At 42.1% G+C, this 25,031-nt stretch overlaps 1 protein-coding gene and 1 pseudogene across 2 annotated transcripts; one reads left to right on the forward strand and one right to left on the reverse strand.

Moving 5' to 3' along the window:
- Positions 1–8,623: 8,623 nt before the first annotated feature.
- On the reverse strand, positions 8,624–11,165 carry LOC122224410 (annotated as a pseudogene).
- A 1,638-nt stretch (positions 11,166–12,803) lies between these two features.
- On the forward strand, positions 12,804–18,201 carry LOC122224411. Of its 2 annotated transcripts, none has more exons than XM_042946220.1 (2): positions 12,804–13,111; positions 14,209–18,201. In XM_042946220.1, exon 2 carries the CDS (start codon positions 14,226–14,228, stop codon positions 15,111–15,113), a length of 888 nt encoding a protein of 295 aa, XP_042802154.1. In that variant the 5' UTR covers positions 12,804–13,111; positions 14,209–14,225; the 3' UTR covers positions 15,114–18,201. The 2 variants fall into 2 exon arrangements, with proteins under 2 accessions (XP_042802154.1, XP_042802155.1); XM_042946221.1 differs by having other exon boundaries at positions 14,241–18,201.
- The last annotated feature ends 6,830 nt before the right edge of the window (positions 18,202–25,031 follow it).

Raw genomic sequence — 25,031 nt, forward strand, 5'->3', positions numbered from 1 at the left:
GGAAATTCTGAAAGCAGCTAGGGATAAACGTGCTCTAACATGTAAAGGGAGACCTATAAGACTCGTGACCGATTCTCTACTGAAACTTGGCAGGCCAGAAAGGAATGGCAGGAAATCTTCCATGTGATGAACAGAAAAAATATGCAGCCGAGAATCCTTTATCCAGCAAATCTGTCATTTAGAATAGAAGGAGAGATAAAGGTCTTCCCAAACAAACAAAAGCTGAAGGAATTCATCACCACTAAACCAGCCCTACAAGAGATCCTAAAGGGGATCCTGTGAGACAAAGTACCAGAGACATCGCTACAAGCATGAAACCTACAGACATCACAATGACTCTAAACCCATATCTTTCTATAATAACACTGAACGTAAATGGACTAAATGTGCCAACCAAAAGACATAGGGTATCAGAATGGATAAAAAAACAAGACCCATCTATTTGCTGTCTACAAGAGACTCATTTTAGACTGGAGGACACCTTCAGATTGAAAGTGAGGGGATGGAGAACTATCTATCATGCTACTGGAAGTAAAAAAAAAGCTGTAGTAGCCATACTTAGACAAACTAGACTTTAAATTAAAGGCTGTAACAAGAGATGAAGAAGGGCATTATATAATAATTACAGGGTCTATCCATCAGGAAGAGCTAACAATTATAAATGTCTGTGCACCAAATACGGGAGCCCCTAAATATATAAAACAATTACTCACAAACATAAGCAACCTTATTGATAAGAATGTGGTAATTGCAGGGGAATTTAACACTCCACTTACAGAAATGGATAGATCATCTAGACACACAGTCAATAAAGAAACAAGGGCCCTGAATGATACATTGGATCAGATGGACTTGACAGATGTATTTAGAACTCTGCATCCCAAAGCAACAGAATATACTTTCTTCTCGAGTGCACATGGAACATTCTCCAAGATAGATCACATACTGGGTCACAAAAAAACCCTTCATAAGTATACAAGAATTGAGATCATACCATGCATATTTTCAGACCACAATGCTATGAAGCTTGAAATCAACCACAGGAAAAAGTCTGGAAAGCCTCCAAAAGCATGGAGGTTAAAGAACACCCTACTAAAGAATGAATGGGTCAACCAGGCAATTAGAGAAGAAATTAAAAAATATATGGAAACAAAAGAAAATGAAAATACAACAATCCAAACGCTTTGGGATACAGCGAAGGCAGTCCTGAGAGGAAAATACATTGTAATCCAGGCCTATCTCAAGAAACAAGAAAAATCCCAAATACAAAATCTAACAGCACACCTAAAGGAAATAGAAGCAGAACAGCAAAGACACCCCAAACCCAGCAGAAGAGCAATAATAAAGATTAGAGCAGAAATAAACAATATAGAATCTAAAAAAACTGTAGAGCAGATCAATGTAACCAAGAGTTGGTTTTTTGAGAAAATAAACAAAATTAACAAACCTCTAGCCAGGCTTCTCAAAAAGAAAAGGGAGATGACCCAAATAGATAAAATCATGAATGAAAATGGAATTATTACAACCAATCCCTCAGAGATACAAACAATTATCAGGGAATACTATGAAAAACTATATGCCAACAAACTGGACAACCTGGAAGAAATGGACAAATTCCTAAACACCCACACACTTCCAAAACTCAATCAGGAGGCAATAGAAAGCTTGAACAGACCCATATCCAGTGAAGAAATTGAATCAGTAATCAAAAATCTCCTGACAAATAAGAGTCCAGGACCAGATGGCTTCCCAGGGGAGTTCTACCAGACGTTTAAAGCAGAAATGATACCTATCCTTCTCAAGCTATTCCAAAAAATAGAAAGGGAAGGAAAACTTCCAGACTCATTCTATGAAGCCAGTATTACTTTGATTCCTAAACCAGACAGAGACCCAGTAAAAAAAGAGAACTACAGGCCAATATCCCTGATGAATATGGATGCAAAAATTCTCAATAAGGTACTAGCAAATCGAATTCAACAGCATACAAAAAGAATTATTCACCATGATCAAGTGGGATCCATTCCTGGGAGTAAGGGCTGGTTCAACATTCGCAAATCAATCACCATGATACATCACATTAATAAAAGAAAAGATAAGAACCATAGGATCCTGTCAATCGATGCAGAAAAGGCATTTGACAAAATTCAGCAACTTTTCTTAATAAAAACCCTCGAGAAAGTCGGGATAGAAGGAACATACTTAAACATCATAAAAGCCATTTCTGAAAAGCCCACAGCTAACATCATCCTCAATGGGGAAAAACTGAGAGCTTTTTCCCTGAGATCAGGAACATGACAGGGGTACCCACTCTCACCGCTGTTGTTTAACATAGTGTTGGAAGTTCTAGCATCAGCAATCAAACAACGAAAGGAAATCAAAGGCATCAAAATTGGCGAAGATGAAGTCAAGCTTTCGCTTTTTGCAGATGACATGATATTATACATGGAAAATCCGATAGACTCCACCAAAAGTCTGCTAGAACTGATACATGAATTTAGCAAAGTTGCAGGATACAAAATCAATGTACAGAAATCAGTTGCATTCTTATACACTAACAATGAAGCAAAAGAAAGACAAATAAAGAAACTGATCCCATTCACAATTGCACCAAGAAGCATAAAATACCTAGGGATAAATCTAAACAAAGATGTAAAAGATCGGTATGCTGAAAACTATAGAAAGCTTATGAAGGACATTGAAGAAGATATTAAGAAATGGAAAAACATTCCGTGCTCATGGGTTGGAAGAATAAATATTGTCAAAATGTCAATACTACCCAAAGCTATCTACACATTCAATGCAATCCCAATCAAAATTGCACCAGCATTCTTCTCGAAGCTAGAACAAGCAATCCTAAAATTCATATGGAACCACAAAAGGCCCCGAATAGCCAAAGTAATTTTGAAGAAGAAGACCAAAGCAGGAGGCATCACAATCCCAGACTTTAGCCTCTACTACAAAGCTGTCATCATCAAGACAGCATGGTATTGGCACAAAAACAGACACATAGACCAATGGAATAGAATAGAAACCCCAGAACTAGACCCACAAAGGTATGGCCAACTCATCTTTGACAAAGCAGGACAGAACATTCAATGGAAAAAGGACAGTCTCTTTAACAAATGGTGCTGGGAGAACTGGACAGCAACATGCAGAAGGTTGAAACTAGACCACTTTCTCACACCATTCACAAAAATAAACTCAAAATGGATAAAGGACCTGAATGTGAGACAGGAAACCATCAAAACCCTAGAGGAGAAAGCAGGAAAAGACCTCCCTGACCTCAGCCGCAGCAATTTCTTACTTGACACGTCCCCAAAGGCAAGGGAATTAAAAGCAAAAATGAACTACTGGGACCTTATGAAGATAAAAAGCTTCTGCACAGCAAAGGAAACAACCAACAAAACTAAAAGGCAACCAACAGAATGCGAAAAGATATTTGCAAATGACATATCGGACAAAGGGCTACTATCCAAAATCTATAAAGAGCTCACCAAACTCCACACCTGAAAAACAAATAACCCAGTGAAGAAATGGGCAGAAAACATGAATAGACACTTCTCTAAAGAAGACATCCGGATGGCAAATAGGCACATGAAAAGATGCTCAATGTCATTCCTCATCAAGGAAATAGAAATCCAAACCACACTGAGATATCACCTCACGCCAGTCAGAGTGGCCAAAACGAACAAATCAGGAGGCTATAGATGCTGGAGAGGATGTGGAGAAACAGTCTTGCACTCTTGCACTGTTGGTGGGAATGCAAACTGGTGCAGCCACTCTGGAAAACAGTGTGGAGGTTCCTCAAAAAATTAAAAATAGACCTACCCTATGACTCAGCAGTAGCACTGATAAGAATTTACCCAAGGGATACAGAGTTCTGATGCACAGGGGCACTTGTACCCCAATGTTTATAGCGGCACTCTCAACAATAGCCAAATTATGGAAAGAGCCTAAATGTCCATCAACTGATGAATGGATAAAAAATTGTGGTTTATATACACAATGGAGCACTACATGGCAATGAGAAAGAATGAAATATGGCCCTTTGTAGCAACATGAATGGAAGTGGAGAGTGTTATGCTAAGTGAAATAAGCCATACAGAGAAAGACAGATACCATACGTTTTCACTCTTTTTTGGATCCTGAGAAACTTAACAGAAACCCATGGGGGAGGGGTAGGAAAAAAAAAAGAGGTTAGAATGGGAGAGAGACAAAGCATAAGAGACTCTTAAAAACTGAGAACAAACTGAGGGTTGATGGGGGGAAGGAGGGGGGGGAGGGTGGGTGATGGGTATTGAGGAGGGCACCTGTCGGGAAAAGCACTGGGTGTTGTATGGAAACCAATTTGACAATAAATTTCATATATTGAAAAAAAATAAAATAAAAATTAAATAAAATATGTATGACTTACAGAAATGTGATTAAATATCCTTTTTGTGAACAAATTGAAACATATTTTACTTTTCTCCCTAGTTGAACCCTCTGATATTCAGAAATTCTTAGTGAGTATTCTTTCTTCCATGGCAATTGTAATTATTTGCATAAGTTCAATGAGAATCTGTTCTCCTTGCAACAGGACACCATTGGAAATATTGGCTATATTACCAGGGCTTTGACTGAAATATCATGTTTGAGAGAGACATGCCTAGATTCAGATATGACCAGACAGCATTAAGGAACTATGGTTGACTTTATGGAGCCAATGAAGCTCCTTGGAAATGTTGGCCTGATACCTTTCTTACAGAGTTCCCAGCAGTGTTACCAGGTGAGTAAAGAATATCACTTTCTGGCAGGTGCAGGAAACTGAGGATATTTTGGGAACCTCGAGAAGAGAAATTCAGCCAAATCTCCAGGTATTGCAGGCATGTCTGATGGCAAGTATTTGGCTTGACTTCTGACCTCGAGAGTCTATTAAAAGTTCAATCTAGAGATTCCTTTTGAAAAGTTCCAGCAAAACAGGTTTTAAAGAATCCATATGGTCAATCACTATTCTTACTAAGCTTATGTAAATAATTAGGCCAAGTTTGTTGAAATTGGACTTGTTTTTCAAATGAATCAGTCTTGATTTGAAATGAGGATGATTTTAGAGAGAACAATTGTGTTTCAATAACACACCTTTGTGGATGTTAAATTCAATTTCTGATTGTCTTTGAATGTTTGTTGTTTGCTTAAGCTAGACAAGGCTTAAGTAGCCTTCAGAGAATTTGCCACAATAGCTCATGTATAGACAATCTTCGTTCTTGATAATAACAGAACCCCATGGACATATGATTATTTGAACAGCTATAAAATGGGATGGACTGCCCAACAGCTGTATAACTCAGATATCACCTTGGCCAATTCTGTGTGGCTGAAATGACAAAATTGTTCCTCAAAAGCTGGAATGTACCCCACTCCATAAGGTTAATTATGGGCTTATGATAGAAATAGTGGATGGCCCCACTTTCCTTATGATTAAATAGAGGATACACTTGGGGATGCCCATATCCCCAGAGAAGTCTTCTCCCACTTGCCAGTGATTCCTCATAATTAGGATATTTGTTAAGGTTAGACATCAGACAAAAAGGGCTTCTTGGTGGTGTCATCCCTTAGCTGTATTTGTCTTAGGAACGGCCTCTGTTGATGCAAAGTTACAAATAGAGTTTTTTGCCAAACCTTTAACCTTTCACCAAGCCCAACACGTAGTCACCTACAAATTCAAAAGGTGGCCCTCTAAAACCAAATGGCCCTTGATATCCTGACTGTAGCTCAAGGAGGAAACTCTAGTAAAGCAGTGTTAGTTATATACTCTAGATTCCCACAAAATTGTGACAGGGATACTAAAAGACATGAATACTCAAATTGGCATTTTAAATTATCTCTCTCCTTTACTTGGTTAAACTTCTGGACTGGAGGAAGATTTTTGTCAACCACCAAAGGTCTTTTATTCGGGCTATTCTTTCTCATAATAGTAATAATCTTACTGTCTTTTCTGAAGTCTCTCTGCCTGGTTCCAAGATTCCTTCACTGTCATATATTCAAGCTGACAGATGATCCTTTCTTAATCAGGGAGATTCATGCATGCTGTCTACCTTGGATTTGGCTGCCTCTGTCCTTTGTAATTCTTACATATAAATTCCCAACTGACCAATGTTGACCCAAAGGTAGGGATATCTCTATGCCCCTCATTGAGCAGGAAGAAGCTACTGAAGATGAGACCTCCTCCCACATGCCAAAGATCTGTCATTATTGATCTGTCAGGGGTGGGGCAATGTCAGGGCTGTTTTTAGGCAATAGGCTTGAGCAATGGAAACCTGAGCAAGGCAAAAAGGCCCATAGTGACCACCAAGCTAAATACAAGCAGGCTCATTAAGTGACCCACCTTGAAATGGCCACAGGCCCTAAATGACCAATGAGCTACTTACAACCAGGTACAGTTCCTAAGATTACCAAAAAAGGGAAAATCCCATATGCCCCCATACTCCCTTAGTCCACTCTATAACTGTGACCCCTTACCACTGCCTTGTGGCAGATAGCAGGCACTGCCTTGCTGTCCCTGCCTGGTGCCCCCTTGCAGTATATTCAATAAGCTTTATCTCTTTTGTTTTGCCTTGAGTGAATTCTTTCACTGCCCATGCTGCTGGCCCCCACCTGATCGGAGTGCCCCACACCATCCATGTTGTTCCCAATGGCAAGATCTTATTTTCTATGGCTGAGTAATATTCCATTGTGTGTATGTATGTATACATATATATGTGTGTGTGTGTGTGTGTGTGTGTGTGTGTGTGTGTGTGTGTGTATCTCACATCTTCTTTATCCATTCATGTATTGATAGACACTGATGCTTCCATATTTTGGTTATTGTAAATAATGCTGCAATAACCATAGTGTTGCATATATCTTTTTTGAATTAGTGTTTTTGTTTTCTTTGGATAAATAGCCAGTAGTGAAATTACTAGATCATATGGTGTTTCTTGGTGTCAAATTTAGACATTCTTTTTTTTTAAGTTTATTTATTTATTTTTGAGAGAGAGAGAGAGTGCACAAGTTGGGGGAGGGGCAGAGAGAGATGAGAGAGAGAATCCCAAGCAGGCTCCATGCTGTCAGTGAGAGCCCAATGCAGGATTCAATCTCACAAATCGTGAGATCATGACCTGAGCCAAAATCAAGAGTCAGATGCTCAACCAACTGAGCCATCCAGGCACCCCCATGTGGTATTTCTATTTCTAATTTTTTTTGAGGAAACTCCGTACTGTTTTCCACAGTGGCTACACCAATTTGCATTCGCATCAACAGTGCTCAAGGTTTCGTTTTTCTCCAAATCCTCACCAACACGTGTTGTTTCTTATGTTTTTTATTTTAGCCTTTCTGACAGGTGTGAAGTGATATTTCTTGGTGGTTTTGATTTGCATTTCCCTGATGATGAGTAATGTTATGCATCTTCTCATGTGTCTGTTGGCCATCTGTATGATTTTTTGAAGAAATGTCTATTAAAGTCCTCTGCTCATTTTTTAATCAGATTGTTTGGTTTTTTGGTGTTGAACTGTGTAAGTTCTTTATATATTTTGGATATTAATCCCCTGTTAAATATGTCATTTGCAAATATCTTCTCCCATTCAGTATATTGCCTATTTTTTAAAATATTTTTTTAAAGTTTATTTATTTTAAGAGAGAGAGAGAGAGAGAGAGAGAGAGCAAGTGGGGGAGGGGAAGAGAGAGAGGGAGACAGAGGATCCCAAGCAGGCTCCGTGCTGTCAGCACAGAGCCAGATGTGAGGCTCGAACTCACAAACTGTGAGATCATGACCTGAGCTGAAAACAAGAGTTGGGTGGTTAACCAACTGAGCCACCTAGGCCCCCCTATTGCTTATTTGTTTTGTTTGTGGTTTCCTTTGCTGTGCAAAGCTTTTTATTTTGGTGCAGTCCCAACAGTTTATGTTTGCTCTTATTGCCCTTGCCTGAGGAGACACATCTAGAAAAATGTTTCTACAGCTAGTGCTAAAGAAATTACTGCCTATGTTTTCTTCTAAGAGTTTTATGGTTGCAGCTCTCACATTTAGCTCCTAATCCATTTTAAGTTTGTGTGTGTGTGTGTGTGTGTGTGTGATGTAAGAAAGTGGTTCAGTTTCATTCTTTTCCATGTAGCTTTCCAGTTTTCTAGCACCATTTGTTGAAGAGGCTGTCTTTTTCCCAATGCATATTCTTACCTCCTTTGTCATAGATTTGTTAACCATGTAAGTGTGGGTTTATTTATGAACTCTCTATTCTATTCAATTGACCTATGTGTCTATTTTCATTCTAGTACCACATATTGTCTTGATTACTATAGTTGTGTAATATATCTTGAAATCTGGGAATGTGATACTTCTAGCTTTGTTCTTCTTTCTCAAGATAACTTTGGCTCTTCGGGGTCTTTGGTGGTTCCATACAAATTTTAGGATTATTTTTTCTGGTTTTGTGAACAGTGCTGTTGGTATTTTGATAGGGATTGCATTAAATCTGTAGATTGCTTTGGGTAGTATAGACATTTTAACATTGGTTCTCCCAACCCATGAACATGAAATATATTTCCATTTGCTTGTGTCATCTTCAGTTTCTTTCATTAGTATTTTATAGTTTTTGAAGTATAGGTCTTTCACTTCCTTGATTAAGTTTTTTTTTTTTAAGACACATTTATTCAGCATCATGATGAGACTATTACATTTAGCAATCAACAGCATGGGTGCAAAAAAAAAATCTACATTAAAACCCTTTGCTGGCATGCTTTACACTTTCCACGAACAGAAACTAAAATAATATCTTATACAATTAGTCACAAATACAGTCCTCAAGTTTTTTGCCCATACACATGAGTATTGTCTAAAACATGTCTTTGTAGGAGCTAGGCCCTGCCACTACTGTGCGTGGCTGAGTTCACAAATCTGTTGTAACCTGTAGCTTCCCTGTCACTTCTCTGGATCTTCTCTCCTGCTAACCTTTGTTTTCTGGCAGTGATTAAAACCTTCTGCCATTGCCATAGCTACTGCTGCTGCTGCTGAAACCTCCATAGCCACCTTGGTTTCATGGTTTAGCAAAGTATTGGCCTCTACCACCATAGGGGCTAAAGCTTCTGCCTCCAAAATTTCCTCCTTTCATGGGTCCAAAATATGAAGATTGATTGTTGTAATTGCCAAAATCATTATAGCTTTTCCACCACCTCCAAAGTTGCTTCCATCCACCAAATCTGTTATAGCCATCCCCACGGCCACCATATCCACCACCACCTGAACTGCCACCAAAGCCACTTTGCCCACTGAAGTTTCCTCCACGACCAAAGTTGTCATTCCCACCAAAACCACCTCCAATTTCCAGAAAGAACCACTTTGACCTCTTTGGCTGGATGAACAACTGGCCATTTCTTGCTTAGATAGGACTTTCCTTACTTCACAGTTGTGGCCATTCACAGTATGGCATTTTTGAATGACAGTCTTGTCTAGATCATGGTCATCAAATGTTACAAAAGCAAAGCCTCTCTTTTTGCCACTGCCTCGGTCAGTCATGATTTCAATCACTTCAGTTTCCCCATACTTTTCAAAATAATCTCTTAGATGATGTTCTTCAGTGTCTTCTTTAATGCCACCGACATCTTTTTCACAGTTAAGTGGGCACCAGGTCTTTGAGAATCTTCTCTTGAAACAGCCCTCTTGGGCACAACTCTTCCATCCACCTTGTGTGACCCTGCATTCATGCTGCATCCACCTCCTCCACAGTGGCACATGTGACAAACCCAAAGTCTCTGGAGTGCTTGGTGTTTGGATCCCTTGTTACCACAGTGTGTGAGCATTCCCCATTGCTCAAAATGACTCCTTAGACTCTCATGGGTTGTCTCAAAGCTCAAAACTCTGATGAAGGCTCTTTGGGAGACTCTGACTTAGACATGCTGGTGGTGGGAGGGGAGACTTTAACGATGCTTCCTCGGCACTGTCCATCAGCAGAAAGTCCTTGATTAAGTCTTTACCTAGACGTTTTATTCTTTTTGATGCAATTGTAAGTGGGACTGTTTCCTTAATTTCTCTTTCTGCTACTTCAGTATTAGAGTATAGATATGCTGCAGATTTCTGCCTATCAATTTTGTATCCTGCTATTTTACTGAATTCATTTAGCAGTTCTGGTAGTTTTTTGGTGGAGTCTTTGGGTTTTCTCTATACAGTATCATGCCATCAGCAAATATAATCATAGTTATTTTAAGTTCCAGTTTGATAATGTCAACATCCCTGCCATGTCTGATTCTGATGCTTGCTCTATCTCTTCAAATTGTGTTTTTTGCCTTTTATTGTGCCTTACAATTTTTCTTGATAGTTTGACAGGATGTACCAGGTTAAAAAAAAAAACAAAACCTGCTGTAATGTGGTGCCTTTAGTAATGTGGTGAAAAAGTGTGGCAGTAGGGGAAGCGTTCTATAGTCCTGTGATTAGGTCTCAATCTTGGTGAACCTATTTCTCTGGATTTTGAAATTTACAAGTATTTTTGTGTTTTTTTCTCCCAGCTTAGGTGGGACAGGATGGCTAGAGTGGGCTGGAGTTGGATATTTTCCATCTTGCAATTCAGTTAGGCTCTGGTTAACTAGTTAGGCTCTGGTTAACAGTTACCCCTGAAGGCAGACCTTGTTCTTAACACAGTGCTCTGGTATATTTCAAATTGGTTCCTTTTCATCTCCTCCTACCAGAAGCACAAAGAGATTTTTTCCCAATATTTACAGTGAGAACTGTAATATGTAGATCTCAGTGAGAACTGAGATATGTAGAGCTCCTGGAGGTATAACTCACAAAAGTATAGTGGCCTTTGTATGTCTGAGTTCTTCTGGAGTTTTTAACTCTCATATTTGTCCATGTTGAGCCTCTAACAATTTGTCAGTTGCAGATTGGGTTTCCAATCCTGGAAGTTTCTCATGGTGGTTTCCATTTGAGTCTCTGCTCCCTGTATTTACCTGTAGGTCTCTCCAATCTTGGGAACAGCGGGTTGCTGTCCAAGAAGAGTTGGATCCAAGAAGAGTAATTGATTCTTCAGTCTTTTAAGGTTTTTACTTCTTGCTGGGACAGAGCGGAGACTTCCAGTCTCCTAACATGCAGAACCAGAACCTAGAAGTCTTTACTATTTTTTTTTTAAAGTGAGCCAGAATGAGAGAGAGCTCATGAGCAGGAGAGAGGCAGAGGGAGAGGGAGAGAGAAACTCTAAGCAGGCTCCACACCCAGAGAGGAGCCCGATGTGGGGCTCAGTCTCATGGCTGTGAGATCATGACCTGAGCTGAAATTAAGAGTCAGATACTCAATTGACTAAGCCAGCCAGGTGCCCCTAGTAGACATCTTCTATGTACTTATCACTGTTTTAGGAGCACTGTATTAAAGGACAACAGCAAATAAGACAATGACCCTGATCTTAGAGAAGTTAAAATTTGTCAGGAGAGACAGGTGGTGTTTTTTTTTTTTTTAATTTTTTTTTTAACGTTTTGTTTATTTTTGAGACAGAGAGAGACAGAGCATGAACGGGGGAGGGGCAGAGAGAGAGGGAGACACAGAATCGGAAGCAGGCTCCAGGCTCTGAGCCGTCAGCCCAGAGCCCGACGCGGGGCTTGAACTCACGGACCGCGAGATCGTGACCTGAGTTGAAGTCGGCCGCTTAACCGACTGAGCCACCCAGGCGCCCCCGACAGGTGGTGTTTTTTAAAAAATTTAAATCACATCATTCTCACAACACACACACACACACACACACACACACACACACACACACACACACAGAAGGTGGCAATGTGAGGTGATAGGTATGTTAATTGGCTTGACTGCAGTAATTATTTCATAATGCATATATATCAAAGCATGACATTGTATACTTTAAATATATACACTTTTTATTTGTCAATTATACCTCAATAAAGCTAGAAAAAATAAATCATATTATATTTTAAAGATATTTTTATGGGAAAATGCAAATCCTCTATGAATTCCATTTTAGTGTTTTAGATTTTAAACTCTTCTGGCTGGCTCAGTCAGAAGAATATGCAACTCTTGATCTCAGGGTTGTGAGTTTGAGCCCCACGTTGCATGTAGGGATTACTTAAAAAAATAAACTCTTTTTCTGAAGCCTCTTATTTTTTTTTTTAATTTTTTTTTAACGTTTATTTATTTTTGAGACAGAGAGAGATAGAGCATGAATGGGGGAGGGGCAGGGAGAGAGGGAGACACAGAATCGGAAGCAGGCTCCAGGCTCTGAGCCATCAGCCCAGAGCTCGACGCGGGGCTCGAATTCACGGACCGCGAGATCGTGACCCGGGCTGAAGTCGGACGCTCAACCGACTGAGCCACCCAGGCGCCCCAACCTCTTATTTTTTTTTAATGCATTCAATACTGAGATCTCAATACAGTTTTCCAGACATTTAAATACAAAAACCCCTGTCATAAGTGAAGGCCAGGGTGAAAAATGGCTTATTTACTAAAATAATGAAGTTTGCTTATAGGTAAAAGCAGTATAGGAAAGTAGACAATTTTTTTGAGAAATTGTCCATGAATCATATCTTTTCTTCCTAATTTGAAAAATACAGAAATTACTGAGAGGACTGAGAAAACTGAAACTTAAAAGCTTAAGTTACAGGAAACTGAAACCTAACCAAGCCTAACCAGCTTGTTCCGCTTCTGTACAATTGCTTGGCGTACCCGTGTATTCCTGATCAATCATTGTTGCTTGGCGTGCCTGTGTATTCCTGATCAATCATTGAGATACCCGTACCCCCAGTTGTGGTCTGACCTAAAGGCAGGAACCAATCGAATACTGCTAAGTGTCCAACTTTAAACATCAACCAGTTGCAGCTCTGTAACTGTGGAAAATCCCTGATTTCCCCATGACTTGTTTGTACCTGTGTATAAAAGGGCTGTAAAAACCTCTCTCGGAGCCTCTTAGCGTCACCGGCAACAAGTGCGCAGAGGTCCAGGTTCGAACCTGCAATAAATGACCCTTGCTGCTTAGCTTTGACTCTGGACTCTGGTGGTTCGTTTTTGGGGTCTCTTGGACTCTGGGCGTTTCACTGGGGGCTCGTCCGGGATAGCCCCCCAAACCCACCAGACCCCAAGTCAACAGGTCATTTCTGAGACCGATCGGTAAGTGAGCCGGCTCTGTCTGTTTCTGTTTGTCTGTTCGTTTCTGGCTCTCCAGCGCAGGATCTGTATCAGTGACTGACCTAGCCCTGGCGGACGCGCTATAGGGCAGTCAGTCAGGACCAGTAGGAGACGTCCTCTGGCACCCGTCTGGGGCACCATTTTGGCCCATAAGAACTCTTTGTTCGGGTTACGGACACCCGTCCTGTATCTGGTCTCTTCTCCAAGGCACTTTCTGTTTGCCGCCGCGCTTGCGATTTAACTTGTCTCCTCTCCTCTGCAGGTATATCCGGCTCGCTCCCGGAACATAAACTAACTTGGCCCATTTATTTTTTCCTATACAGACTATGGGACAGAACCAGAGTACACCTCTCTCCCTTCTTCTAGCTAATTTCAAGGATGTCCAGGCTAGAGGCCATAACCTAAGCCTGGACATCCGCCGGTCGAGACTCATCACTTTCTGCCGGTCTGAGTGGCCCACTTTCAGGGTGGGCTGGCCTACTGAGGGCACTTTTTGTTTGCCTATAGTTGCCAAGGTCAGGGCCAAAACCCTCCTGCCAGGAGAAGAGGGCCACCCAGACCAGGTTCCCTACATCCTTGTCTGGCAAGATCTTGTTGAAAACCCTCCACCCTGGATGTCCCCCTTTCTTTCCTCAGGGTCCTGTAAGATTCTCGCGGCCCGCTCCACTGACCCAACCAAGCCGCGAACCCCCTCAGCACCCCTAAGTCCCATATTGCCCGATAGTCAGGACCTACTATCCCTGGACCCTCCATCCTATCTTCCCCCTCCCCTTGCACCCCAGGCCCTGCCTGCAGCGGCCGCCCCACCAGTTGCCCCGCTGGTTGCCCCTCAAGGGGAACTGGGGGGGCGGGAAGCAGCAGCTGTGCCAGAACTAGGGAGGCTACAGGCAGCAGCCTCGCCAAGCCCTATTGAAAATGAAACCAACCGTGAAGGGCCAGCCGGCCGAACTCTAGGGCGCACCCAGCGTGAGCCAAGCTCTCGCCTCCCCGACTCCAGTATTGGCCCTTCTCCACCAGTGACCTATATAATTAGAGAACCCAAAATGCTCGGTTTTCTGATAACCCTAGAAATCTTATAGCCCTCCTAGAGAGCATAATGTTCACCCACCAGCCTACCTGGGATGACTGCCAACAGCTTTTGCGAATCCTGTTCACCACGGAAGAAAGGGAGAGAATTCAACTTGAAGCGCGGAAGCTGGTCCCCGGGGAAGATGGTCGACCCACTGTTAACCCTGACCTCATTAATGCTGCCTTTCCCCTGACTCGGCCTAATTGGGACTACAACACGGCAGAAGGTAGGGGACGACTGCTCATATATCGCCAGACTCTAATGGCGGGTCTCTGGGCTGCAGCACGCAAGCCCACCAATTTGGCCAAGGTGTACTCGGTAATACAAGGTAAGACAGAGAGCCCTGCCAACTTTTTAGAAAGATTAATGGAAGCCTTTAGGCAGTACACTCCCATGGACCCTGAGGCCCCTGAAAATCAGGCCGCTGTTATAATGTCTTTTGTAAACCAGGCTGCCCCTGACATCAAAAAGAAACTCCAAAAATTAGAGGACTTAGAAGGAAAACAGATCCAGGATTTACTCCGCATTGCTCAGCGGGTATATAATAATTGGGACGCTCCAGAGGATAAGCAGCTCAAAGCTACCAGGGAAATGACTAAAGTCTTAGCCGCCATAGTTCAGAAAAATCAAGGGCCCACAGGAGAACAGAAAACTCGCCCCCCTAGGCGCCCCCTAGACAAAGACCAATGCGCCTACTGTAAAGAAAAAGGATTCATGACTGTCCCAAAAAAGAAGCAACTGTGCTCGGGGTCAGCCATGGCAAACCAAAGCGGCCCCCATCCTATTTACCCAGAACTCAGAATAGGGGAGATGGGGTTCGGACCCCCTCCCCGAGCCCAGGGTAATCCTACAAGTGGAGGGGACCCCTGTGCAATTCCTTGTGGACACAGGAGCACAGCATTCAGTACTCACTAGCCCTCATGGAACAAGGGAAGACCTACAGGACCGGCCGTTACCTGATGCTGAGGTCACCTGGTTCACTGACAGAAGCAGCTTCGTCCATCAAGGACAGAGGTATGCGGGGGCAGCAGTGACATCTGAGACTGAAGTGATATGGGCAGAGGCTCTGCCCCCAGGGACTTCTGCCCAAAGGGCAGAACTAATTGCATTGACCCAAGCATTAAGAATGGGGCGGGACCGCAAAGTGTATATACAGACAGCCGGTATGCCTTTGCCACGGCCCACATACATGGGGCAATATACCGTGAGAGGGGACTACTCACTGCTGAAGGCAAAGACATCAAAAATAAAGATGAAATTCTGGCCCTATTGACCGCTATTTGGGCCCCTAAGAAACTGGCCATAGTACATTGCCCAGGTCACCAAAAAATAACTGATCCAATCTCTCGAGGAAATAATCTAGCTGACCAAACTGCACGCCAGGTAGCGCAAAAACCCATCCAAGTACTACCTGCGCAGCTACCAGACCCAGGGCCCCAAGATTTACCCCCACAGCCTGAATACTCAGAAGATGATCTTATCTGGATGCGCAAGCTCCCCATGACCCAAGTTACAGATGGATGGTGGAGGGACTCCAGAGACCGCCTTATCCTTCCCGAAAAATTGGGCCACGCAATCCTGACAAAAATACACCACTCTACCCATTTGGGGCCCTGAAGACTTCAGGATCTCCTCAGACAATCCAAACTGGTATTAAGAAACATCTCTGACCAGACGGAAAGGGTTGTGACAGCCTGTACTGCATGTCAACTCCAAAACGTGCACCCACACGCCACAGCCCAAGGCCACCGAAAAAGAGGAACCATACCAGGAGCCCACTAGGAAGTGGACTTCACTGAGGTAAAGCCCGGCAAATACGGCTATAAATACTTACTAGTGTTCGTAGACACTTTTTCAGGATGGACTGAAGCCTTTCCAACCAAGAAGGAAACGGCGCAGATAGTAGCCAAAAAGATCCTAGAAGAAATCCTGCCCAGGTATGGTTTTCCAGTCATGATAGGGTCAGACAATGGACCTGCATTCGTCTCTAAGGTAAGTCAGGGATTGGCTTCCGTACTTGGGGCAGATTGGAAATTACATTGTGCCTACCAGCCCCAAAGCTCAGGACAAGTAGAAAGAATGAATAGAACATTAAAAGAGACCCTTACTAAATTGACTATGGAGACTGGTGCTAATTGGGTAGAGTTACTCCCCTATGCTCTGTACAGGGTTCGCAACTCCCCATACAAGTTGGGCCTTACACCCCATGAAATCATGTTTGGCAGACCCACACCTATCATACCTAATCTTAAGTCAAACCTCATTCAATTAGACCAAGATAACAGCCTCTTGTCTTCTCTCAGGGCTCTACAGTGGGTTCATGAGGCCGTGTGGCCTAAACTAAAAGAAGTGTATGAGATGGGGCCCCCACCCACTCCTCATCAGTATCATCCAGGAGACTGGGTCCTCGTCAAGCGACACCGGCAGGAGAACCTTGAACCCAGGTGGAAAGGACCTTACCAAATCATCCTGACGACTCCCACCACCATCAAGGTAGATAACCTCCCCACTTGGATACACCACACCCACGTGAAGCCTGTTGACCCGCTGTCTGACCTCGTGGGACACACTGATAAAAATACTACTTGGACTGTAGACCGGAGTAAGAAAAATCCCCTCAAACTAACCTTGCACCGTGCCTCCCCTAAACATGTACAGGATAGTGACCCTTGTCCTACTAGCCCTCAACCTCAAACTCCTGGAGGGAGGACTAAATGCCCCCGTTGACAAACAGAAATTGTACGAAGCTCTGTATGGAAGGCCCTGTGATTGCAGAGGTGGTGTAGTTAGAACCCTTACCCTGCCACATGGTAACAGACTAGTAGCCAGCTCTGTAGGAAGGGGTGGTCACTATCAGTGAAGATACACTCAAACCCAAGACTGTGGGACCACAATTGCTCACTTAACCCAGACCTATGACATCACAGGACTCCAAAAACAGCAGTGGTTATGTGTTGACAAACCTAAGCCCCTGCCCCCCAACAGCAGAATGCCCTTGCTCTACTTTCCAGGAGTCGATGCATAGCTCTTGTTATGACTCCTATCAGCAATGTATAGGGCCAGACAACTCCACTACCTACTTTACAGCTATCCTACAGAGTAACAGGGCAGCAAAAGCTACTGATAATAATATGCAACTTCAAGCTGGCTGCCGTGGCTCAGTTGGAGAAGCCGTCCGCTGGATAACCTAGCCTACACTTATCTACCTCATAATTGGACTGGAGTATGTATCCTGGCCACCTTACTGCCAGATATTGACTTAGTTGCAGGAAAAACCCCCATGCCCATCCCTAGTCTAGATTTTGCAACTGGCAGATCCAAACGAGCTGTGGCTGTTATCCCCCTCCTGGCAGGCCTAGGAATTACAGGCGCATTAACTACCGGGACAGCAGGATTAGGAGTCTCCATACACTCCTATCTGCGACTCTCTCGGCAACTAATTAACAATGTTGAGGCCTTGTCAGGGACAATCCAGGATCTGCAAGATCAGCTAGATTCCCTAGCAGAAGTGGTGTTACAGAATAGAAGAGGGTTAGATCTACTAACCGCAGAACAAGGCGGCATATGCTTAGCCCTACAGGAAAAATGTTGCTTTTATGCCAATAAATCAGGAATAGTTCGGACCAAAATTAAACAGCTCCAAGAGGATCTCGCACGCCGACGAAAAGAACTACCCAAAAACCCACTGTGGTCAGCACTCCACGGGTTTCTCCCTTACCTTGTTCCCCTTTTGGGCCCCCTACTATGCCTCCTCCTCCTTTTTACCTTCGACCCTATTATAATCAACAAAATAATGAATTTTATCAGGGACAGACTAAACACCATTCAGGTTATGGTCCTTAGGCCACAGTATCAGCTCCTAGACATGGAAAGCGGGCTTGATTAGGTAACACTGTAGGACCCAAGATTGGTTCCTCAGGTACTTGAGAAAGGGGGGAATGAGAGGCCTGAGAAAACTGAAACTTAAAAGCTTAAGTTATGGGAAACTGAAACCTAACCAAGCCTAACCAGCTTGTTTTGCTTCTGTACAATTGCTTGGCGTACCCGTGTATTCCTGATCAATCATTGTTGCTTGGTGCGCCCGTGTATTCCTGATCAATCATTGAGATACCCGTACCCCCAGTTGTGGTCTGACCTAAAGGCAGGAACCAATCGAATACTGCTAAGTGTCCAACTTTAAACATCAACCAGTTGCAGCTCTGTAACTGTGGAAAATCCCTGATTTCCCCATGACTTGTTTGTACCTGTGTATAAAAGGGCTGTAAAAACCTCTCTCGGAGCCTCTTAGCGTCACCGGCAACAAGTGCGCAGAGGTCCAGGTTCGAACCTGCAATAAATGACCCTTGCTGCTTAGCTTTGACTCTGGACTCTGGTGGTTCGTTTTTGGGGTCTCTTGGACTCTGGGCGTTTCATTACAAAGAATAGTATAACAAACACCTGATGGGGAAATATAATTAAAAACAAAAATCTCCCAACCCAATAAACCTCTCCACAAAGGTAGAAGAGAAAGAGAATAGTTTTTATCATTTGCATAAAAATTAAACTAGAACTTGATATTCATTACAGGTATTCTGCTAACAAATTACACAGAAATAAATCTCACAGTTTTTATATAGCCAGGCAGATACAACCCACTGTATATATGTTCTCAAGATAAACAACAAAACTAGTTCTCAAGTAGGAGAATTTGAGAACATCATTTGTCACATATAGTTCCTCCTAAATTCACTTGGAATTTGGAGTAACCATGTGTGTTAGTTGGCTTTATTTATTTATTTTTAATGTTTATTTTCAAGACAGAGACAGAGACAGAGTGCGAGCAGGGGAGGGGCAGAAAGTGAGGGAGACTCAGAATCTGAAGTAGGTTCCAGGCTCTGAGCTGTCAGCACAGAGCCTGATGTGGGGCTCGAACTCACACAACCTGAACGGAAGTCGACACTTAACCAACAGAGCCACCAGGCACCCCTGGTTGGCTTTACAATGAAGGAAAAACCAATTTTCGTATCTTTATGAGAGCAGATAGTTTTGCAGTTTGGAGCCAGATGCCCACCAAAATTACTCTCCTAGTCTCCCATAGGAACTGGCAAGTAGGGGTGGGTGCTATCTCCCTTGACATTTACATTTCAAGGAGGTGGCCCCCAGCTCCTTGAGAAAAATATTCCTGGGTTATAAATCTGGCAAAAAAAGCCTTAAAAAGGATTTACATCTCAAACATAAAAGTTTTCTAAAGAAAGTGCTCTAAGAAAAGGGAGGAGTCTCTTCCTTCATTTTTAACAGAGAGAATTAAGCCTTTAAGTTTTAATTTTTATTTTCCCTTACACACCCAAATGCCCACCACATACAAGTAATAAGTACTAACAGTTAATTATGTTTGCTTCACATTTTTTTTATAAAAAATTTTTTAACGTTTTTTATTATTGAGAGAGACAGAGTGGGAGCAAGGGAAGGGCAGAGAGAGAGGGAGACACAGAATCTGAAGCAGGTTCCAGGTTCCAAGCTGTCGGCACAGAGCCCGATGCAGGGCTCGAACTCACAAACTATGAGATCATGACCTGAGCTGAAGCTGGATGCTTAAGTGACTGAGCCACCCAGGCATTCCACATTTTTTTTAATAAAAGAAAAAATATGGAGGTTAAAATTCCTTCTGTGCCTTCCCCACCCTCCATCTCTCTTGCTCTCTCCTTTGAAGCCGCCACTACTCTATATTTGGTGTGCTTCCTCCCAATTGTGGTAATAGCGCTTTGTTTACTTTTACAATTTGTAATTAGAAAATGCCTCTTTTACGTGCTGCTTCTATCTGTTTGGCTTTTTTAGATTCCACATATAAGTGAGATAATGAAATATTTTTCCTTCTGTGTCTAGCCTCTTTCACTTAGCATACTGTCACCAGGGTCATCATGTTGTTGCAAATGGCAGTATTTCCTTCATTTTTAAGGCTGAATAATATTCCACTGGATATACACACCACATGTTCTTTATCCTTCCATCCGTCAACAGATACTTAGGTTTTTTACATATCTTGGCTGTTGTGAGTCATGCTGCAATGACTATGGGTGCACTGATTTTATTTTCTTTGGATATATATCCAGAAGATGGATTGTTGGATCATCTGGTAGCTGTAGTTTTAGTTTTATGAGGGGCAGAGAGGTAGGGGGAAAAAGGAGATGTTGATCTATGGATACAATGTTGCAGTATATAGAATGAATAAACCTAGAGATCTAGTGCAGTGAATATAGTTAATATTTATTGAATACTGGAAAACTGCTAAGAGAGTAGATTTCAGGTGCTCTTATTACACACAAAGAAGATAACTATGAGGAGATGGTATTTTAATTAGCTTGACTGTAGTGGTGCTTTTATTATGTATATCAATTCATCTCATATGCCTTAAATATATACAATGTTTATTTGAAAAAGAAAAAGAAAAGAAAGTCTCTCTTTTGTAGTGAAAAATATGGAATATAAACAGAATCGCTTCCTTATTGTCCAGCCTGGATTAAAAAGAACAATAGATGAAGTGCCTGACAAAGAGGAGCGCTCCCTGGATTTAATATGCCTGTGCTTTGCATGTATGCTGTGCCCAAAGTCTTGTTCTGAGCTGATAAAGAAGCTTGGCTCTCCTTCAGTGCTCCAAACAAAGAATGTGGTCAACTGACTGATCAAGGTGCAGCTAAGTGCTAAGTCACGTGAAAATTGGTTATGCTCTGAAGATTGTGTCTAGGTCAGGTCTGTGCCGATTGCTAGCATATCTCCCCTTCCACCTTCCCCCAAGCCTCTGTGCTTTAGAAGCTGGAAAGTCCCTATCCTTGGGCACTGGGTGCGTGTACAGCAGCAATAAATAGCAATATGAAGAATATGGGCAACAGGTGCTGGAGACTTGTCAATTAGCGACAGAGTGTTACTTCCATATAAGGATATCATGACATGGTGCCCCAGGTTAGAAAGATGCCTAAGGCCAAGATCAAAAAGACTAGGTGCCTCAACATCTACCTATGTTGTAGCCCACGTTCAGTGGAATGTGTACTGTCTGCTACATGATTTGTATATCCTTTAATGCAACAATTTCTCCAGTGTAGTCCAGAAACCCTGGGGATCCCCAGAATCCTTTCAGGGATTCCACAAGGTCAAAACTTTTCAAAAATACTAAGCCATCATTTTTTATTCCACTTTCATTCTCTCACAAATGTAAAATGGAATTTTCTAGAGACTACATGGCACGTGGTATCATAACAGATTGAATCTATAGCAGATATGAGAATCCAGCTGTCTTCTAGTTGGCTACATACCGAAGAGATTTGCAAAAATGTTAAACAATGCCTCTCGGAGAAAATTGTCTTAGATTTTTTAAAATGTGTTATTCATGATTATGACTGCTATTTTAAAAAGTAATTAATACATATTTTTAAGTTCTTAGTTTTAATTTGTAATGCAGTAAATATTGATAAATTAAACTACAGATGATTCTTGAACAACATGGGTCTGAACTGCATGGGTCCATTTGTATGCTGATTTTTTACAGTATAGTACTGTAAATGTATTTTTTCTAATGATTTTCTTAATATGTTATTTTCTCTAGCTTACTTTATTATAACAATGCAGTATATAATGCATATAACATACAAAATATATGTCAATCAACTGTAAATGTCAACAGTAGGCTTTTAGTAACTGAGTTTTTGGGGAGTCAAAAGTTATATGCAGATTTTTGACTGTGGCCAGGGTTGGTGCCTCTAACCTTTACATTGTTCAGTGGCCAACTATGCATAAATAAAAGGTCATTGGAGTTTCAATAATTAAAAAAATTTTTTTTGATGTTTATTTATTTTTGAGAGACAAAGTGTGAGTGGGGGAGGGGCAGAAAGAGCGGGAGACACAGAATCTGAAGCAGTCTCCAGGCTCTGAGCTGTCAGCACAGAGACTGATGCGGAGCTGAAAGTCATGAACCGTGAGTTCATGACCCGAGCCAAAGCTGGATGCCTAACTGAGCCACCCAGGTGCCCCAATAGTTTTAAAGAGTATAAATGTGTCCTGAGCCCAAAACATTTGAGAACTGCTGCTAAAACATTTGCTTGTTTAACTAATGGTAAAATTCCCCCATCTACCATAAATGAGAGATTTCTGGTTGAGTTTTCTTTCATTTCATGATAAAAAATTAGACTCTTTTATCATATGATTTTACTATTGATTTTGCTCTAAACTTTTGCATTGAAATCTTTTACATCTAGTTTTCTGTTAATTCAAAAGTTTTAAATTATTATGTAGACTGATATAATTTATTACTAAAAATTGTTTGCTAATGAACCAGATGCCTGTTATTCTTTAAATTGTAAATGGCATTACTTTTTTTTCTTTTTCTTTTATTTTTCTAAAACATATTTATCAGTGAAAAACCTATGGGACAGGCTGGTCTACTCTCTGCAGTGGCTAGTTATTATAATAAATGTGGTTGGGGTTATTTCCAATTCTAACACTGTACTCATTTGAGTTCCCACTGAAGCAGACCCTGAGGAAAGAATTTGACAGCAAGTTATTTATTTGAGAGGTCATCCTAGGAAACACTGGTTGGGGATGGAGAACACAAGAATGGAAAGGAAGGTGGTAAGGAAATTGTGAGCAACTGTAGCTTAATCCTGCTGGAGAACTCTGGGAGTCAGTGTAGAAAGCAAGCCTCCCATCATCCTACCAGAGAAGTGAAGAAACTGGGGTATTTATATACCAGCTGTCTTCAGTCATTGGTTATGTACAGCTGGGGGAGTGCTTATATTCAGGCCACTGGAGAAAACCCTCAGGGTTGGAAATCAGCCGAGCATACTACAGAGTCAGGAGCATGGATGGGGCACTGACAGTGGCAGCTACAAACACGATGCAAAGCTTTTCATCATAAACACTTTATTATTTTGTGTGTTTTGGAAGATTTCGATAGTTGGTATCAGTTAATATCATTGGAAAAGGTATGAGTAGAATAGGAAGACTTGAGGTGATCTAGATGGCAGTGTAGACTTGATTGTGTGGAATTAAAGACCACCTGAATGAAAACAAAGGCTATTTGTTCAGAGCATGCTATGGCAAGGGAGACAGCTGCTGTCCTTTATATTTTAATGGAGACTTAAGGCAGGCAGAAGAGTGGGAAAACTTGGTAGTGGGAAAATGGAAGTCTTTGGGTAAGTCTGATTAGAGGTTGTTGGCATGGGGAAGCTGGTAGGCTAACTGGAAATGGAACATCCTGTGTCTTGGTTAGGGGAACATATTTGGCTTTCTCAGTTGGTCCCTAGTTGGAAACCAGGGCAAAATTTAAGGAAGCTTGCAGTTATTAACCAAAGCTTGGACATTGGGGCATGTGGTTGGTCTTTTGGTTTATCTGTATTTCCACAGACCAAACTATTTTTACTTTAGGCCCATATTCCTATCTTATATTTTCTTTGTGCCAGCCATATTAAACATCCCACTTTCCCCAGATAAATGCACCAGACTTTGGCATGTAGGAGCTGCCTGCCATTGTTCATATTGTTATGTCTCCTTTCTAGAAGGCAGAGGAGGGATAGTAAAAGTATCCTCCAGACTGAGAATGCACTTTGAGACCGAAAAACAAAGCAAGTCACTCCATACCATTTGCAGAGTTTTTATTCAGGGTATCTTACTGATGGGGGAGGAATTGGATGGGCAATAATTCACTACACAGCTATTCTCTGTGTTTGTCTTTGTTCTCTGAATTAAGTTTGGACCTTAATTCACAGCTTCTATAGAGCAAGGAGATCATTATGTTGCAGTCAAAGGGTAGTTGTCTAAAATGGCACCATCTGTGTGCCAGTCATCTCTACTAATTAGCTAAAGTGGTACCCTCTGGGGCTCCTGGGTGGCTCAGTCGTTAGGCATCTGACTCTTGATTTCAGCTCCGGGCATGATCTCATGGTTTGTGAGTTTGAGCCCCGTGTCAGGCTCTGCGCTGACAGTATGGAGGCTGCTTGAGATTCTGTCTCCCCTTCTCTCTCTGCTCCCCGCCCCCCCCCCCCCACAGTTGCTCTCTCTCTCTCTCTCTTTCTGTCTCTCAAAATAAACTTAAAAAATATAAAGTGGCATCTTCTGTGTGCCACATTAGGGAAGATCAGAGCAAGCCTTCCTACGTTCCAGTCAGGGCACACATTAACTTCCATGGAGCCTGGAATATGTAGCCCCAAGGGAGGTCATTCTGTGGGCATGAACAAGATGGAGGGCCAAAGATGGAGTCAATGGTGTCACCACTTCTATACTCCTCTATCTAGAAAATCCTTTCACTGGTTCTCCAGTTGATGGAACAGATCCTACTCCTACTTCTAATCCCAGCTCAAAATCACTTCATGCTTTATAAAGCATTTCCTAACCCTTTCAGGGAGAATCAGTTGAGCTCCACTTCTGAGATCTTTTTTATAAAATTTTTTAACGTTTTTTAAATTTATTTTTGAGAGAGACAGAGCAGGGGAGGGGCAGAAAGAAACAGAAACACAGAACATGAAGCAGGTTCCAGGCTCTGAACTGTGAGCACAGAGCCTGATGTGGGGCTCGAACTTGTGAACCTTGAGATCATGACCTGAGCTGAAGTTAGCTGCTTAACGGACTGAGCCACCCAGGCGCCCCTCCACTTCTGAGATCTTATTACACTTTATTCATGCTATTAGCATAACCTTTCAAACCCTGTTATAGCCATAGATTTTCAGGCAGTGTCTGTATCCCCTGAGAAAGTGGGAACTCCTTTAGATTAGGGTGCATCAGTTTCTCTCTTTATCTGGCTCTTCACACTTAGAAAATGCGCAGTAAATGTTTGTGAAATGAAGTTGAATTAAATTTCTACTCCAAACC

Source organism: Panthera leo, chromosome B4, assembly GCF_018350215.1.
Source record: "Panthera leo isolate Ple1 chromosome B4, P.leo_Ple1_pat1.1, whole genome shotgun sequence".
Lineage (NCBI taxonomy): Eukaryota > Metazoa > Chordata > Mammalia > Carnivora > Felidae > Panthera > Panthera leo.